Source organism: Microtus oregoni, unplaced genomic scaffold (assembly GCF_018167655.1).
Source record: "Microtus oregoni isolate MIOR12 unplaced genomic scaffold, Mior012 000015F_ref0000493, whole genome shotgun sequence".
NCBI classification, from domain to species: domain Eukaryota; kingdom Metazoa; phylum Chordata; class Mammalia; order Rodentia; family Cricetidae; genus Microtus; species Microtus oregoni.
In genome coordinates, this window is record NW_024543074.1 from 37736066 (window position 1) to 37752831 (window position 16766).

A 16766-nucleotide genomic window follows, 5' to 3' on the forward strand; every position below is an offset into this window, starting at 1 on the left:
ACACTTGTTGCTGGTTCCCAGCACTCACACACATACAGGTAGGCAAAATACTCATACAGATAAAGTAATAAATCTAAAAACAAAACAAAAACAAAAAACAAAGAGTCAGTCTGAGCCACATCAGAGGAGTGAGTATAGGAAAGCCAGTGCTTGTGTTATAACATCGGGTTTGTGCCAGCTACTCAGGTAGCAAATGAAAACGGGCAATTAATGTATATGCCGTCATCTCTTGGTACCTGCAAAGGATGGATTCCAGAATCCTGTAGATACCAAAAGATCCAGACACTCAAGCCCTCAGATAACATGCCTTGATCTGTATGTGGCCTATATACATTATCCTTCTATACACTTTCAATTGTCTCTAGGAAGCTGGGATGCAGTGGGGATGCTTGTAGACAGTTGTACTGTACTGTGCTGAGAAAAAGTGAAAATAAAACAGCATGTGTGTGCTGAGTAGAGACACACTTTTTTCTTTTCTTCGTTTTTTGAGGCAGGGTCTCTCTATGTAGCCCAGGCTGGCCTCCACTCACAGAGATCTCTAACTGCTTCTGCTTCCCAAGTACTGGGATTAAAGGTATGCGCCACCACAAATTGGATTTTATTTTTCTTTTTTAAAGTATAGCCCTGTCTGGTCTGGAACTCACTACATAAACCAGGCTAGCCTCAAACTCACATTAGTCTGCCTGCTTCTGCCTCCAGAGTGTTGAAATTAAAGGCATATACCACCATGCCTGGCAGTATTTTTTTTTTAAAGTTTTATTTTATGTGCATGGGTGTTTTTTTTTTTTTAAATATTTATTTATTTATTATGTGTATAGCATTCCTTCCATATGTGCCCACAAGCCAGAAGGGGACGCCAGGTCTCATTATAGATGGCTGAAGGCCACCATGTGGTTGCTGGGAATTGAACTCAGGACCTCTGGAAGAGCAGTCAGTGCTCTTAACCACTGAGCCATCTCTCCAGCCCGTGTGCATGGGTGTTTTACTCACATATATATAGGTATGTACACCATGTGTGTGCCAAGGAGGTCAGAAGAGGGAAGGTAGGCCCTAGAACTGGAGTTACAGACAGTCACAAGCTGTCACATGAGTGCTGGGAACAAAATCTGAATCTTTTGGAAGAATAGTATATGCCCTTAACTACTAAGCCATCTCCTCAGTTTGAGGCAAAGTATTTCTTACTAATATTTTCTTTTTCTTTTTTTTTTGGTTTTTCGAGACAGGGTTTCTCTGTAGCTTTGGTGCCTGTCCCGGAACTAGCTCTTGTAGACCAGGCTGGCTTTGAACTCCCAGAGATCCGCCTGCCTTTGCCTCCCAAGTGTTGGGATTAAAGGCGTGCGCCAACACTGCCTGGCTTACTAACATTTTCTTGTACTATGCAGGAGAATTAATGAGTTATTGCTCACAAACAGTTTCAACCTACAGTCATTTGAATACACAAAGTACAAACTCATGGATACAAAAGGACCCAAAAGAGGGCCAAGACGGAGTACCTGTCTTAGTGCTATTCATTGCTATTACAGATTTTTTTTCTTTCTAGCTTGTTTTTTCAAAGCACTATAATACAGCTTGATATGGTAAGTCATAAATGTTGTCATGAAGAGGTGAAACACATGGAAGCCTGACCGCAACGCCAGCTGTAAGTGCTGCTAACAGGTAAATCTGGGAGGCAACAGTAGGTCTGACTCTGGACTGCAGCATGGAAGTGGTACCACAGGCAGTTTACGCACACTGTGAACTCAAGGTAAACAAAGCAAGACCGTATCTCAAAAACAAAACCAGCTGGGCATGGTGACATACACCAGTTATTGCAGCTCTTGGGAGGCTGAGCAAGAGGATCACCTAGATTTTCAAGCCAGTCTGGGTTACAGAGGAAGATACTACCTCAAAACAAACAAACAGCCCTCTCCACAACAGTTGACTAGGCCAAAGGCTAGCATGATAGGATGAAAAGCTAATTTCTGAAGATATAAGATGGGTAAAGACCCAAACATAAACCAGGGAAAAGACCCCAGGGCAGTGGCTCTAAGCTGTTCTGACATGCTCATCATTGGGAATAGCACACATGACTGCTAAGGACAGGGAATTTCTCAAGAGTGTCTGAATGGTATGTAGGTTAGGTCTATTAGGATGAACAGAAAGAAGCAATGCACTCTGCCCTTGCTGGGCTCATGAACAACATCCCCATTACAGGCCATCCAGAACATGAGAGGCAACTGTTACCCATTTCATGGGGTTTCACCATACAGAGGTGACTGAAAGGAACAGTAAATAAAGATGACAGAACAGGGACACTGCCCAGGTTCTAACAGTCACACAGAGCAGTGCACAGACCTGAAGGACTGTTCTCATCACCTGGTATTTATGAGAAGGGTTGGCAGACCTGGGGCAACTGTGGCTTGGGTTCTAATTAACTCCTGCTGGGCCCCAGGGCCCCAGGTCTAGGCCTGCCACTCTCTGGATGTCTTCTGCTGCCCAGGGCAGAGCACAGCCTTACTCACCCAGTGTTTCCGATCGACATCTTCATCTGCATCCCACTTGCGAGTTAAGAAAGGGTGTTTTTTGCTTATTATTTCTCCTTCAAAGAAGGTTGTAAGGGTCGGATATTCCTACAGCAAAAGCAAATATCCAAGTAAGACATTAAATGTGGATTTCTGGTTGTTTTTGTTTGTAGTATGCGGGGATCTAAACCCAGGGGTCCCTGCACTCCCACTAAGCTACACACCCAGACCCTGAATGAGCATATACTTTGGTCCTACTGATGGGACCTAAGACCTCAGGCCACCCGACATGTGCTCTCTTGTCTCCTGCCTACTTCACCTTTCAGAGATAACCAATCCTACTATAACTTCTTTCTTTCTTTTCTTTCTTTCTTGAGACAGGGTTTCTTTTTTTTTTATATTTATTTATTTATCATGAATACAATATTCTGTTTGTGTGTATGCTAACAGACGAGAAGAGGGCACCAGGCCCCATTACAGATGGTTGTGAGCCACCATGTGGTTGCTGGGAATTGAACTCAGGACCATTGGAAGAGCAGTCAATGCTCTTAACCTCTGAGCCATCTCTCCAGCCCCCGAGACAGGGTTTCTTTGTGCAGCTCTGGCTGTCCTGGAACTCAATCTGTAGATCATGCTGGCCTCGAACTCAGAGATCCACCTGCCTCCTGAGTGCTGGGATTAGCCACCACAGCCTGGTTCCCATTCCATTTCTTTTTCTTTTTTTTTTCTTTCTTTTTTTTTTTTTTTTTTGGTTTTTCGAGACAGGGTTTCTCTGTAGCTTTGGAGCCTGTCCTGGAACTAGCTCTTGTAGACCAGGCTGGTCTCGAACTCACAGAGACCCGCCTGCCTCTGCCTCCCGTGTGCTGGGATTAAAGGCGTGTGCCACCACCGCCGGGCTCCCATTCCATTTCTTAACAGTGAGATTTAAAATACACAAATCTAACATCCTTCAAAACCTCAAACTCCTACACTAACAGTACTAAGCTGGGTTTCTAATACAGATATGTATGTACACAACCTGAAGAAATAAGATGGGAGAGTTTCCTAAATGGAAATCTAATCCATGTTAAAAAACTACACTAATCCATTTTTGGGAAGGACTATATAAGCCAGGAAGTCCAAAAGATATTTTGCTTAAAAGGGAATGATTCTATGCTGAGTTCTTAAACACTTTAGGTAGCATGTGAAGGTAACTATAATACACTCCCCCAAATACAGTAAATGATAATGAATTGGATCCATCATAGTCAGAAGTTACCAAAAAGAATCATTATTTCTTGGGGAAGGCACAGAAATCCTGAACACTTGAATATATAGTGAAATTTAGGATAATTTAGAAATACATGCTGGGCGATGGTGGCACACACCTTTAATCCCAGCACTCTGGAGGCAGAGGCAGGTGGATCTTTGTGAGTTCGAGGCCAGCCTGGTCTACAAGAGCTAGTTCCAGCACAGGCTCCAAAGCTACAGAGAAACCTTGTCTCGAAAAACAAAACAAAAACATCATCAACAACAACAACAAAAAACCATAAACACACACACACACACACACACTCACAAACCAGAAACACACCACCAGAAGGAAGGTTATTTGAAAGAGGAGTCAGCACCTTTAATCCCAGCACTCGGGAGGCAGAGGCAGGTGGATCTCTGTGAGTTTGAGACCAGCCTGGTCTACAGAGCAAGTTCCAGGACAGCCAGGACTGTTACACAGAGAAACCCTGTCTAGACAAACCAAAAAGAAGAGAAAGAGGAGACAGGGAGGGAGAACAAACAGGTGCAGGTCAACTAGTATGTCAATTATGAGTAAACAGGCTGGAGAGATGGCTCAGAGGTTAAGAGCACTGGCTGCTTTTTCAAAGGTCCTGAGTTTAATTCCCAGCAACCACATGGTAGCTCACAACTCTCTACAGTGGGGGTCTGATGCCCTCTTCTGGCATGCAAGCATACATGCAGACAGAACACTGATACATTAAAAAGAAAAAAAAAAGAGTAGCCTGGTGGTGGTTGTGCACACCTTTAATCCCAGCACTCTGGAGGCAGAGGCAGATGGATCTCTGAGTTCGAGGCCAGCCTGGTCTACAAAGAAAGTTCCAGAACAGGCTCCAAAATCACACACTGAAACATGTCTTGAACATCCACCGCCCCCCCTTAAAAAAATAGAGTGAACCGACACTTTTGCTCTTATATTAGTCTTAGGAATTTGGCTAGTGTGGTCTGCATTTCTGCTTCCAACCTCAGCCTGACCTTCCAAATCCAACTAAGGGTCAGAACAAGGCTTTACCACCATCTCCCCTTCAAAGCTGGGCTCCCAGATACCCTCCACACTGTTGGGATTTTGGGGAACAGTCCCTCTCCCTGCTGATGGCTATCTCAGAAATGCAAAGATAGCACAATTTATATCTATTCTTTACAAATTTGATGCTTCAGTTCAAACAGTGCCCAAACAGTAAAGCTGTACTGTGTTAGTGAATGTGTAGCAAATAACCTCAAATTTAACTTTTAACACTTCACAATGCATACACAAAAAGTCAACAATTAACTAAACAAACCACTTAGGTAGTTTAATCCAAATAAACTATATAGTTGACATTTTATTATTTTATTTTCTTTTTTTGGTTTTTTGCGACAGGGTTTCTCTGTGGTTTTGGAGCCTGTCCTGGAACTAGCTCTTATAGACCAGGCTGGTCTCGAACTCACAGAGATCCGCCTGCCTCTGCCTCCCAAGTGCTGGGATTAAAGGCGTGCGCCACCACCGCCCGGCTTATTATTTTATTTTTGAAACAGCATCTTTCTGTGTAGCCTGGCTGTCCTAGAACTTGCAATGGAGATCAGGCTGGCCTGGAACTCAAGAGATTCGCCTCCCTCTGCCTCCCACATACATTTGATACTTTAACAATTATGAGAAAGCATAAGAACAATAAATACAGAAACAAAACTCTATCAGCTTGTACAGTTCTCTGCACCAGTCTAATTATGGTTACAACATACTAGGATCATAATTTGATAAGGTATCAGTTGCACAACTCTGTGACTATACCAAAAACTCATCATGAATTACACGCTTTTTCCAGGTGTGCTGCTGCACACCTGTTACCCTAACGCTCAGGAGTCTAAGGCAGAAGGATCATGAGTTAAGAGGCTAGTCTGAGCTATAATAATGAGCTCTAAATACAATAGGGCTATGGTGTAATGTCTGCTTCAAATACCAGAGAAATCTGCATTTTAAAAGGATGAAATGTGAGCCAGGTGTAGTGGTAGCGCAGTGGCAAGCGCCTTTAATCCCAGCACACAGGAGGCAGAGGCAGGTGGATCTTTATGAGTTCAAGGCCAATCTGATCTACTTAAGTGAGTTCCAGGACAGCCAGACCTGCATAGTGAGACCTGTCAAAATAAAACAAAGAGATGAAATACATGGTGTGTTAAGTCTGTTTATAAAGCTATAATGTGGTACTAGAGAATACAAAGCATCCCGTGGCCTATTGAGGCCTTAAGCACCATATGCTACCTTTTACTAAATGCCCCACACAAGAATGGCACACCTCTGTGCTGTACCTGGACGGACTACTTTGGAAGGACACGGGCCCAGTAAGGCCTCTCTGCCTACAGATCTGAGATGTGCCAGGAAAGATGAATCCCTGTGAGCTGGCCCAAGTGCAAGGTCATGCTGGCACCCTCCCTCAGGGAAGAGCTTCCCTTACTAGGGAAACTTGCTCTGGGAAGAACTCTTAGCTGTCAGCGCTTTTGTGTACCGTTCCCAGATTTATGAGCTACTTCAATTTCTTAGCAGTTTCCTACAACCCAACTGATTGGCTTTTAGAGTCTTTGTTAAAATATCCTACAATATTACATATTTTGTTAGTTTTTTATGTTAAAGAGATATGCTCTACACTCCATGAACCAAGGCACTGGCTACCTTATTAACTGAGCACATCCTGTTTCAGCACATATTTTCTCCTAGGACAAGTCAGGAGTTTTTTTTGGGGGGGGAGGGCGGGGAGCTTTGCTTTGCTATCACTTCTGTCCTCTGATTGGATATGTTTCTAGAGATGGGGAAGATACCTTCTGTTTGAATAATAAACTTCCCTGGGACTCCTCATCCCAGCTTCTAGCACAGACAAGGAGGCTCTGTGGGACAGACACCACAGCAGCACTCCATCCACATCTGGGCCGCAATGCTATCTACAACTTACTTTAACATGTCCCCACTTGGATGAGTTATCTGACAGAGCAGAGCAGTAGCTTTTTACTCTCCTTTAAGCCAAAGCTGAAAGGAAGAGACTTGAGAAATTAAAGGTCACAAATTCAGAAAAGGGCTGAGTGAAGTTTGCAGGCTCTGTTCAGTCCTGTCCCATCCTGTTGGTCAATCAGAACTATATGAAGCAATAAAAGCCATGAGCAATGCAGTTATGCCTACACTTCTGGCAGGGAACTAACTCAGTGGCCAGTTAGGAATCCTTCTTCTTCCCATTTAGCCACAAATGGAAAAGATCTATCTTCTAAATCTCAGGAGTCTAGAAGACAGAAAGAATGCTCTACTTTTACTCACCAGGCTGAAAACTAGATTCTTGTTTTTCACTGTTCCAATGAACCACCAGATCCATCCATCCATCCATCCATCCATCCATCCATCCAGTTTTCTGAAATAGGGTTTCTCCATGTAACCCTGGCTGTCCTAGAACTCATTCTGTAGACTAGACTGGTCTCAAATAGAGATCTGTCTGTCTCTCCCTCCCAGTGTTGGGATTAAAGGTACGCACCACCACAACTGGTTGAACCACAGGACTTAAATAACTTCAAAAACTTTACTTTTGTATAATTAATTGATGACAACCTCAAAGACTGTTAAAGTTATGATCAGGGTGGATGCTGTATTATTTATTATTTTTCTTTATGCACATGCATGCGCACATATGCCACACATGTGCAATTGTCTATGGGGTCCAGAAAAGAAGGTGTTGAGAGTCCCTGGAGCTGGAGATAGCAGTGTGTGAGCTATCTGATGTGGGTCCTGGGAGGCATGCCTCGTTATCTGCAAGAGCAGTAAATACTCTTAACTGCTGAACTATCTCTCTGGCTCTCTTTCCTTATTTTTCCAAGACTTCTGTGTTTGTGAGTGTGTATACACATTTATATAGGTCTGTGTGTTTATAGGCTAAAAGAGAGTATCAGCCATCCTCTTCTACCACTTTCTACATAGTCCTTTGAGGCAAAATCTCTTCCTGAACCTGGAGTTGATGTTTTCTTGGCTAGGCTGGAAATGAGCAAGCTCCAGTGATGATTGGGTCTCTGCCTAAGTTAGAGATGGGTTTATAAAAGTACACTGAAGTACTGGGGAGATGACTCAGTGGTTAAGTAACTCAGACTGCTCTTCCAGAGGTCCTAAGTTCAATTCCCTCCACCCACAGGGTGGCTCACAATCATCTATAATTGTGTCTATAACTGTAGTTCTATGGGACCTGATACCTGTACATGGTGTGCAGATGTACATGTAGACAAAACACCCATATATGTAAAATAAATACACCTTTAAAAAAGTGCCCTGGATACAGCTTATTATATGGGTGTTGTGATCTGAAATCTGGTCAGCAAGCACTTATGGCTGCTGAGCCATCTCTCCAGTCCATATAAGTCTTCTTAAAAAGGATTAAGACTGCTAGGCATGGCAGCGCATAGCTGTAATCTTAGCACTCCAGGGGCCGAGACAGTGTAACTCAAGTTTGAGGCCAACCTGGGCTATTCTGTCTCAAAAAAAAATCATAAAAAATGATTAATCAAGCTAGATAGTGGTGCACACTTTTAATCCCAGCACTAGGGAGGCAGAGGCAGGTGGATCTCTGTGAGTTCAAGGCCAGCCTGGTCTACTAGAAAGCAAGTTCCAGGACAAGCACCAAAGCAACAGAAAAATGCTGTCTTGGAAAACAAACAAAAGACTAACCCATCATGCTATGATCAGTAAAGGGTGTGGGTGCAGCTCAGCTGAGTGTATGCTAAGACTCTTCATTTCATCCGAGTTCCATACCCAGGACCAAGTGGAAAACTTTGCAAATGAACAGACAAAATTACAGTATTATGGTCCTCATGGTCAAAGCATTTCAATGTAGGACTGCTGTTCTGAACTACATAAGCTACGAAGCAAGCCACTACTTTCCCGCTCTAGATCTGGCAATAAGCACTTACCTCTGTAAGGCCTTTAATCTTCAGGTACCCACAAAGGTAAGAGTTACCTGTGTCCACGTGCTGTAAAAAAAGGATACAGTGTTATAAATGAACTGGCCATTTATAAATGAAAGCACCCTGAGGTGCTTCAGAAATCCTTCAAGGCCAGAGCAGGGAGGCCTAGTGGTCAGCTTGTGCCTGGCACAATCCAAGCCTCAGGTGCCTTTGGTACCTTCAATTCTGACTGATAATAAAAATTATCTCAGGGGCTAGAGAAATGGCTCAGTTGTTAAGAGCACTTGCTGTTCTTCCAGAGGATCCAAGCTGAGTTGCCAGCATCCACATCAGGTGGTGCATGACCATCAGTACCTCCAGTTCTAGGGCAGCCATCACCTTTTAGCCTCCATTGGCACCTGCATTCATGTGTACATACCCACAAGCAGAATACATAAGCAATATTAAAAATAAATCTTAAAAATATTATCCCAGGTTTATCTCACTTACTTTGGCCAAAAATTTCAAAAGTGATGTGCTTTCGGGAGCAGCCAGCCTGCTCGCTCACTTCCTGTACACGTCTCACTCACCTGCATTCTTTGTGCACTGGAAGACACAAGGGCCCTCTCCACCTGCATACCCAGTCATCTCTAACCCTAAATGTCTACTTCTCTGCTAGTCAGTCACTGGCTTGGGAGACCTATTCCTGCTGTTATTGACCCTAAGCATCATCTTGAATTATTTCCTTATAAAATGAGCAAGCAGTACATTTGGGAATACCATCTTAGAAAGAGTTAGAAGGAATAAATTTTAATTATGAACCAAAATGCCACCCAACATATTGTGAATGCCAGCTTGGCCTATTTCATAAACAGAATAGTTTGTTTTTTCAATATAGGGTTTCTCTGTTTAACAGCTCTAGCTGTCCTGGAATTCACTCTGTAGATCAGGCTGGCCTCAAACTCAGAGATCCACCTACCTCTGCTTCCAGAGTGCTGGGATTGAAGGCGTGCACCACCACTGCCCAGCTTGACTGACTTTCTTTCTTCTTTTTAAGACGGGGTATCATCATATAGTCCTGGGTGGCTACCCTCAAATTCACAGAAATTCACCTGCCTCTGCCTCCCAAGTGCTGGGATTAAAGGTGTGTGTCACTATACCTGACTTGGACTTGTATTTCTTTTTATGTGTGTGTTTTGCCCACATGTATGTCTCTATACCATATGCATGCCTGATGTCTGTGGAGGCCAGAAAAAGCTGTTGGATCTCCTGGAACTGGAGCTACAGACAGTTGTGAGCTGCCATGTAGGTGTTGGGACTCAAACCTGGGTTGTCTGGAGGAGCAGCAGTGCTTTTAACTGCTGAGCCATCTCTGTAGTCCCTGGATTTGTGTTTCTTAATACAGTCAGGAGACCAAGACAAGGGAAAGGGGCACAGGAGATTTTAAGGCTTAGCAGCCATAGGCCATTGGTTGCCCAGACTCCACCAGATGTCTACTCAACAACTTCTTTTTTTAAAAATCAAGCTAGCAGGGATGGCACCAACCTTGTTCATAGGACCTGGCCATTATTAGTGGATCTAAAGCATGAAGGGACCCCATCACCTGTGAGCCATTGGTGTAGGGGTGAGTGACTCAGTTCTGGCTAATAAGAACAGGAATCTTCTAAATGCTTAGGAAGGAGTATTAGCATTCGAATGGTCATTTGAGGAACAAGTGTCTCTTCCTTTCCCTCATGCTGGGAAAAATGGCAAGCAGCATTTGGTCTAAGGACAGCTACCAAGAGATCAGAAAGAGAAATAGACCAGGAAATGTTAAGGATGGCAGCCCAGAAGAGCTGGAACCAACTCAGCAGAGGCCCTAGAGTCAAGTGGTAATATCAGACAGCAGGTGAGACGAGGTCTCACAAAGCTCAGGCTGGCCTCAAACTCTGTGCAGTAGAGAAAGACATTGGTTTCTGATCCTCCTGAATGCTGGATTACATGTGTGCACCATCATGCTTGCTTGGTGTGGTACTTGTCGTGAAACAGGGCTTTCTGCATAGCAGGCAAGCATTTTATCAGCTGAGATGCATCCCCAGCACTGTGCATACTATTTAGAAATGCGATCTAGATGTTTGTTGCTGGAAGCATACCAACTTGTAAATCTCACCCCAATCCACACACAATTGTTCCAAATGGGCAGAGTTTCAGAGTTCATGACTTAAAGTGACTCTAATTATGATAAACTCTGAAATTGCCTATTAACTTCTGAATTAAAGCAAAACAAAGTACAGAGGTACTGGGGGGTACATGGAGAACTTTATGTTAAGTAAGGTCTCACTTTAAAAAAACTAAGTTTTGAGGCAGTTATTTTAAGAAAAGATTTATTTTTTAATTATATCTATGTGTCTATATGTGCGTATGTGCACACGAGAAAGGCCAGAGGTGTCATAGCCTCCTGCAGTTGTAGCTACAAGAAGTTGTGAGCTGCATGACAGGAATATTGGGAATTGAACTTGGGTCCTCTACAAGAGCAGGATGAGCTCTTAACTACTGAGCCATCTTTTTCCAGCCCGACCTATCAGCTTTGGGGATTTACTTCCATCTCTAACACAAATCAAATATTAAGGCAGTCCTTAAGAACTGTAATGAACCTAGTCAGCCAGACGATGTCAGCACCAAAGCAATGAGGTACCAATGAAGCCGAATGGGCTGTCATATCTTGGTTCTGGCATCAAAAGTAATCCATGAGAAACTGCCAAAGTATTTCAGCATCTTCACTTGCTGGTCTTAGCGCTGGAATTAGATAGCACACCTGGTTCACACTCACATGGTTCAGCAAATGAGAAAAGAAAAAAAGAAAAAGATTTTGTTAATGAAACGAGTACTCTGAGCCTGAGGCCTTAAATTTTACTTTTGTGGTTCTTATAGAACTCAACAGTTTGTGGTTTTCAGTGCTAAACACTATCAAATGGAAGAAATACTTGCTAGTAAGATTAAAAATTGAAGTGTAAATTGCTTCACATCAGCATGTTCAACAATCAGAATTTCTATTTGGCCTCTACTCAACCACATCTTTCCCATTCTGCCCAAACTGATTTTAATGATGATGGGTGAACTAAAATTACCTGACTGGCACATATTCCCACCAACCTAGGGACCAGCATTTCAGTGTGAAAGATAACAAGGCAAATGTTTAGCAAAGAGGCCTCTCAGTACAACTATGTCCAACAGCTGCTCTTTTTAAGCACTCCTTTCAGAGACCTGGGCTTCACACTACTGGTGACTTACGGGATGGCTTAGAGGGAATAGTTACAGTAAGAGCTGGGGGAAAGATCATGTTAGAACCCTGCATATATTTTCAGGAACTGCTATACTAGAGTTTATTTTATTTCAAAATAAAAGATGTTCTAGGGCAGCAGTTTTCAACCTGTAGGGCACAACCCCACAGTGGTTGCATACCAGATATCCTACATATTAGACATTTATGATTCATAACAGTAGTAAAATTACAAAGTAGCAACAAAACAATTTTGTGGTTGGGGGTCACAACATAAGAACTGTATTAAAGGGTAACAGCATTAGGAAGGTTGAGAACCACCGCTCCAGGGGTTGTCGATACAGCTTAGTTGGCTATGCAAGTATGAGAATCTGAAGTTGGATTCCTACTATATATTAAGAGCCAGGTGAGGTGGGGCACAGCTGTAAGCCCAGCGCTGGGGAGGCCAAGACAAGCCAATCCCTGGAATTCCCTGGCAGTTAGTCTAGCCAATCAGTGAGAGTTCCTGTCTCAAAAAATAAGGTGGAAAGAAAGCAATAGAGGAAGGCACCTGATATAGACCTCTGATGTTCAGGTACATAAGCACACAGCATTCATGCACTCACAGACACATGTGTACATATCTCACTGTGCTGAAAGGACAGTGAAAGATATCCATCAAGGTGCCCATGCAGATAGAGCACTCATACATAAAATAAATAAATAAATCTAAAAAAAAAGAAAGATATCCATCTTCTGGAACATTTATAGTAAGACTGTGAGATACCATTCCACATCCACCGGGACAACTATCATTAAAGGAATTTGTAAAGGTATGAAGTTGGAACCCACACATGCTGCCAGTGGAAATGTAAAACAGTGTAACCACTTTTAAAGCCACTGGTTGTCTGCTAAAATATTAACCCTAGAGATACTATAAAAACCCAGCAATTCTACCTCTAGGTATCTATATCTACTCAAGGAAAATGAAAACACATGTGCACATAAAAACTTCTACACAGCTGGCTTGGTGTGTACATACTTATATAGTCTCAGTACTTGGGACAGCTAAAATGGGAAGGTCACTTGAAGTTAGGGGTTCAAAGCTAACCTAGGCAACATAGAGATCCACACCTCAAAAACAAACAAGAAACCTGTATATGAATGCTCACAAGAGCATTAGTTATATTAGCCCCAAAGTAGAAAGAATCTAAAAGTCTATCAACTGACCAATGACTAAACAAAAGACAGGCAATGTTTTATAATAGGCAGCAACGGAAAGTACTTTAGTATTGACATGTGCTGAGATACAGATGAGCCCTGAATACGTTGTTAAAGACGCCAGTCATGAAAGGAAAAAACTGTGGGACTCTATTTATACATGTTCATAATAGGTAAAAGGTGAATCAAGGTTTTTGTTTGACTGTTTCTGAGAAAGGGTCTCATTCTGGAGATGAGGCTAATAGCATCCTCTGGCCTCAGATTCTGAGCTTAAGAATTATAGGTGAATACTACCAAACTTGGTCTCAGAGGTAAATCTGATGAAGAAAGAAAAAGATTAGCCCAGGATTGTTGTGTGTTTGTGTGTGTATGTGTGTGTGTGCGCACACACACATTTTGTGATGGCTAGGGAGTATGATGTTTCTTTTGGGGGCAATAAAATATGTTCTAAAATCAGGTGATAGGGCTGGAGGGATGGCTCAGAGGTTAAGAGCACTGGCTGCTCTTCCAGAGGTCCTGAGTTCAGTTCCCAGCAACCACATGGTGGCTCACAACCATCTGTAATGAATACTGATGCCATCTTCTGGCCTGAGGGTATGCATGTAGGCAGAACACTTATACATAATGAATAAATCTTTAAAAAAAAGCTGGTGATAGTTGCACAACTGCAAATATCCTAGAAGCCATTAAGTATACACCTTGAATAGGTAAACAGTATGGTATGTGGATTATACCTCAAGAGAAGTACTTAAAAAGAACAAGCAGGTATACTTTTCATTGATCTGACTTCAGAGTCCATGCCTTTAACTACCACATTATTCTGCTTCCTAAAAATATTTTAAACTAAACTAAACAAACAAGAAAAGCAGGAAAGAAGTTGAATTATGAAAACAACTGTTCTCAGAAGGCTGAGACTAAGAAACTAGCCTTGGCAGGGAGATTAGGTAATATAACAATCCCATGCCTCCACCTGATCATCATGACAAACAAGCTCACTGATCTAGATGTGGGGAGCATTCCCTGGCAGGACCACCAGCTGCTCCACCAATAGCCATTTGACCTAAGGATTTGGGCTACCTGATGCCTATCAACCATGTCCCAAACTCAATCACTATTTCTATTGGTTCACAGGGCCCTGGCAACCACACACATAACAGGAACACATTCCTCTGACACATAGTTGCTCTGTCCCAGCTGTTACCTATTATATTAGAAACCAGCAAGTGGGCATAAATTCAGGACCATTCCAAACGTGAGTCATGAAGGGACCTCAGTTCCAGAATTTTATGATTAGTTGAATGAATTAAAAACAAAAAAGTCTGACTTTTCCATACTATATTATCACATTTTAAAGAGGAAAAAATTATTATCACAGTAGGTAATGAGGATTGAAATAGCTCAGCCAGTTTTCCAATTACAATAAATATACTTCATGACAGAACTCTATGGGACAAATTGCATTTAATAAGAGGACACTTTTCCCAGTCAAAAACGTGAGAGAATTATTCCCACAAGGGGTAAGAAGGAAAGGGCTTATGGGTGTGCTACAGTCAGGAGACACTCTCATCATGCCTTTGGAATGGGAAGTCTACTTGTTCAAAAGAAACCAAGATGGGAAATGAGATTAAAGGGTGCACATCTCTCTGGGACCCCGAGGCAGCATGCACCTCTGAACCTCTACAAGGGCTTTCAAGGAACACAATTTGGGGAACAGCCTAGGAGGTGGCATTAAGAAAATGCGCACAAGATGGGAGGGGGAATGGGTCTTCAGGCAGGCAGTTTAATACCCAGAAAGAACACAATTGTGGGGAGAGGAGATAAAAGAAAATATCCACCCCCACCAGTCTCCTTTGGCTGGGAAAAGCTTCAAGGGAGAGGGAAGAAGGATTTGGGCAGGGAAGGAAAGGCCCAGAGTAGATGAAGCTGAAGTTTCAAAGTTGTTCAGGGACTGGCAGTCGACAGCCAGTACTCAGATATCCAGGTCAAATAGGGGGAGACAAGTGGACACAAAACAAAACTGGGTTAGATTTCCCAGTACTTGGGCATCTGAGGCAGGGAGGAAACTCTGGAGCTGTGTAGATAAAAATCAGCCACACTGAAGCCAGCAACAGCAACCAGCTAGACCAAGGTGCGAGGTCTGGGGAGAGGCCAGGGGGACTGCCAGGGAAGGGAAGTGGCCACAGAGCAGGGTAGTGTGAGAGTCTGGGGCAGGAAGCCTAGCATAAGGGCGGTTGACTGATTAGGCTATGAACTGATTGAGGCAGGGTTTTGGTCCTGGAAGGTCTCAGGAGGCACAGTCCTAACACTAAGTGGTGCAGCTGGAGATAGCTGGGTGTGAGTACCTGGTCTTCGGGGAGCCAAGGGCCCCCGAGGAATGCAGTGGGGTGTCTCTGCCAATGAAGGGAGGTTGTCCACCCCGCCCCCGCCTCCTCGAGGGCGGTGGGCTGGTTGAATTCTCCAAAGGAACAAGGTCCCTGGCTCTAAGGATGGAGTGAGTGGTGGTCGGGGGACAACCTTCATTCTGGGAGAATCTGACACTGGTCGCCACTGGGAGGGTACTGAGTTTGGGGAAGGATCCGACAGGGACTGGTGGGAGGGCCGGCTCGGTGTAGGGAAGACAGGACTTGAGAAGAACCGACGCAGGTTAAAGGACAGCTAGTCATAGGGGTGCTTCCGGATCCCAAGCGGGCGGGTCAAAGGCTCCCAAGTGTGGGACAGTCTTCGGGGTCTGTCGGAAGGTGGGCGCTACAGGCTCTGGGTCTAGGGGTGGGTTAGGGCTAGGGTTCGAGAGTGTGACATCAGCTGGGTAGGTCCCGGTGGGAGGCGCCGGGTGCAGGAGGCCCCGGCAGCGAGGGCCTGGTTCGCGGCTGAGGGCTCGAGGAGCCCAGGGCAGGCCCGGCCCGTGAGCGCCGCGAGGAGGCCCTCGGGCCCGGCCTGGCCCCCCGGCGCTCACCTGCAGCACCACCTCTACGTCGTACGAGTTCCCCTTGCTCTTCTGGTGGCCGCGGAACTTGGAGCCGCTGTAGAGCAGGCTGGTGGCCACGCCGGGCTGCTGGGTGTTGATGGGCGGCGGCGGGATGAGTGAGGCCGCGGATGTGGCTGAGGCACCCGCCGGCGGGGGACACTCGGTGCGGACCGGCATCGCGGGGTCCCCCGGAGCCAGGGCTGGGGGAGGGGGAAGGAACCGCCGCTGCCGCGCGGGAGTCGAGGCTACGGGGAGGGCGGACCCGGGCGCGCACGCGCGGGGGAGGGGCTCGGGGAACCACCCGCCCGCTGCCGGCCGACCGAGGGCTCGTGTCGCCACCCGGACCCGGGACCTGCTAGGAGAGCCTCCCTGTCCTGAGCTGCGCCCCCTTCCCACTTGCCCTTGCGTGCACACACACACGCGCGCGCACACACACTCACACACGCACACACGCACTCACACATACAAACACACACACACACAAACACACAAACACACACACACACACACACACTGGGGCTTCCAATTGGCGCGGGCGCGCCGGAGAGGCGGGAGCAAACTCAAGCGGCGCTTCCGCTTATTGGCGGGCGGGGAGAGGCACGTGGCGCCGTTCACGAACGACCCTCTGGGACTTGTAGTTTTTTTCCCCCCCGCAGCGCGGCATGGAGGGGGCGGGGCGAGCACGCTT

At 45.0% G+C, this 16766-nt stretch overlaps 1 protein-coding gene across 2 annotated transcripts in view; it reads right to left on the bottom strand.

Moving 5' to 3' along the window:
- Gid4 (GID complex subunit 4 homolog) overlaps positions 1-16612 on the bottom strand; it is a 34944-nt gene extending 18332 nt beyond the window's left edge. The window contains exons 1-3 of one of the 2 annotated variants that reach the window (XM_041665407.1): positions 16067-16612; positions 8682-8741; positions 2502-2609 (exon numbers count right to left, since the gene is read on the bottom strand). In XM_041665407.1, coding sequence (XP_041521341.1) covers positions 2502-2609; positions 8682-8741; positions 16067-16255 — 357 coding nt within the window. In that variant the 5' untranslated portion in view covers positions 16256-16612. The remainder of the gene's footprint in view (positions 1-2501; positions 2610-8681; positions 8742-16066) is intronic. The other variant, XM_041665408.1, reaches the window with a different exon arrangement.
- Between the last annotated feature and the right edge of the window lie 154 nt (positions 16613-16766).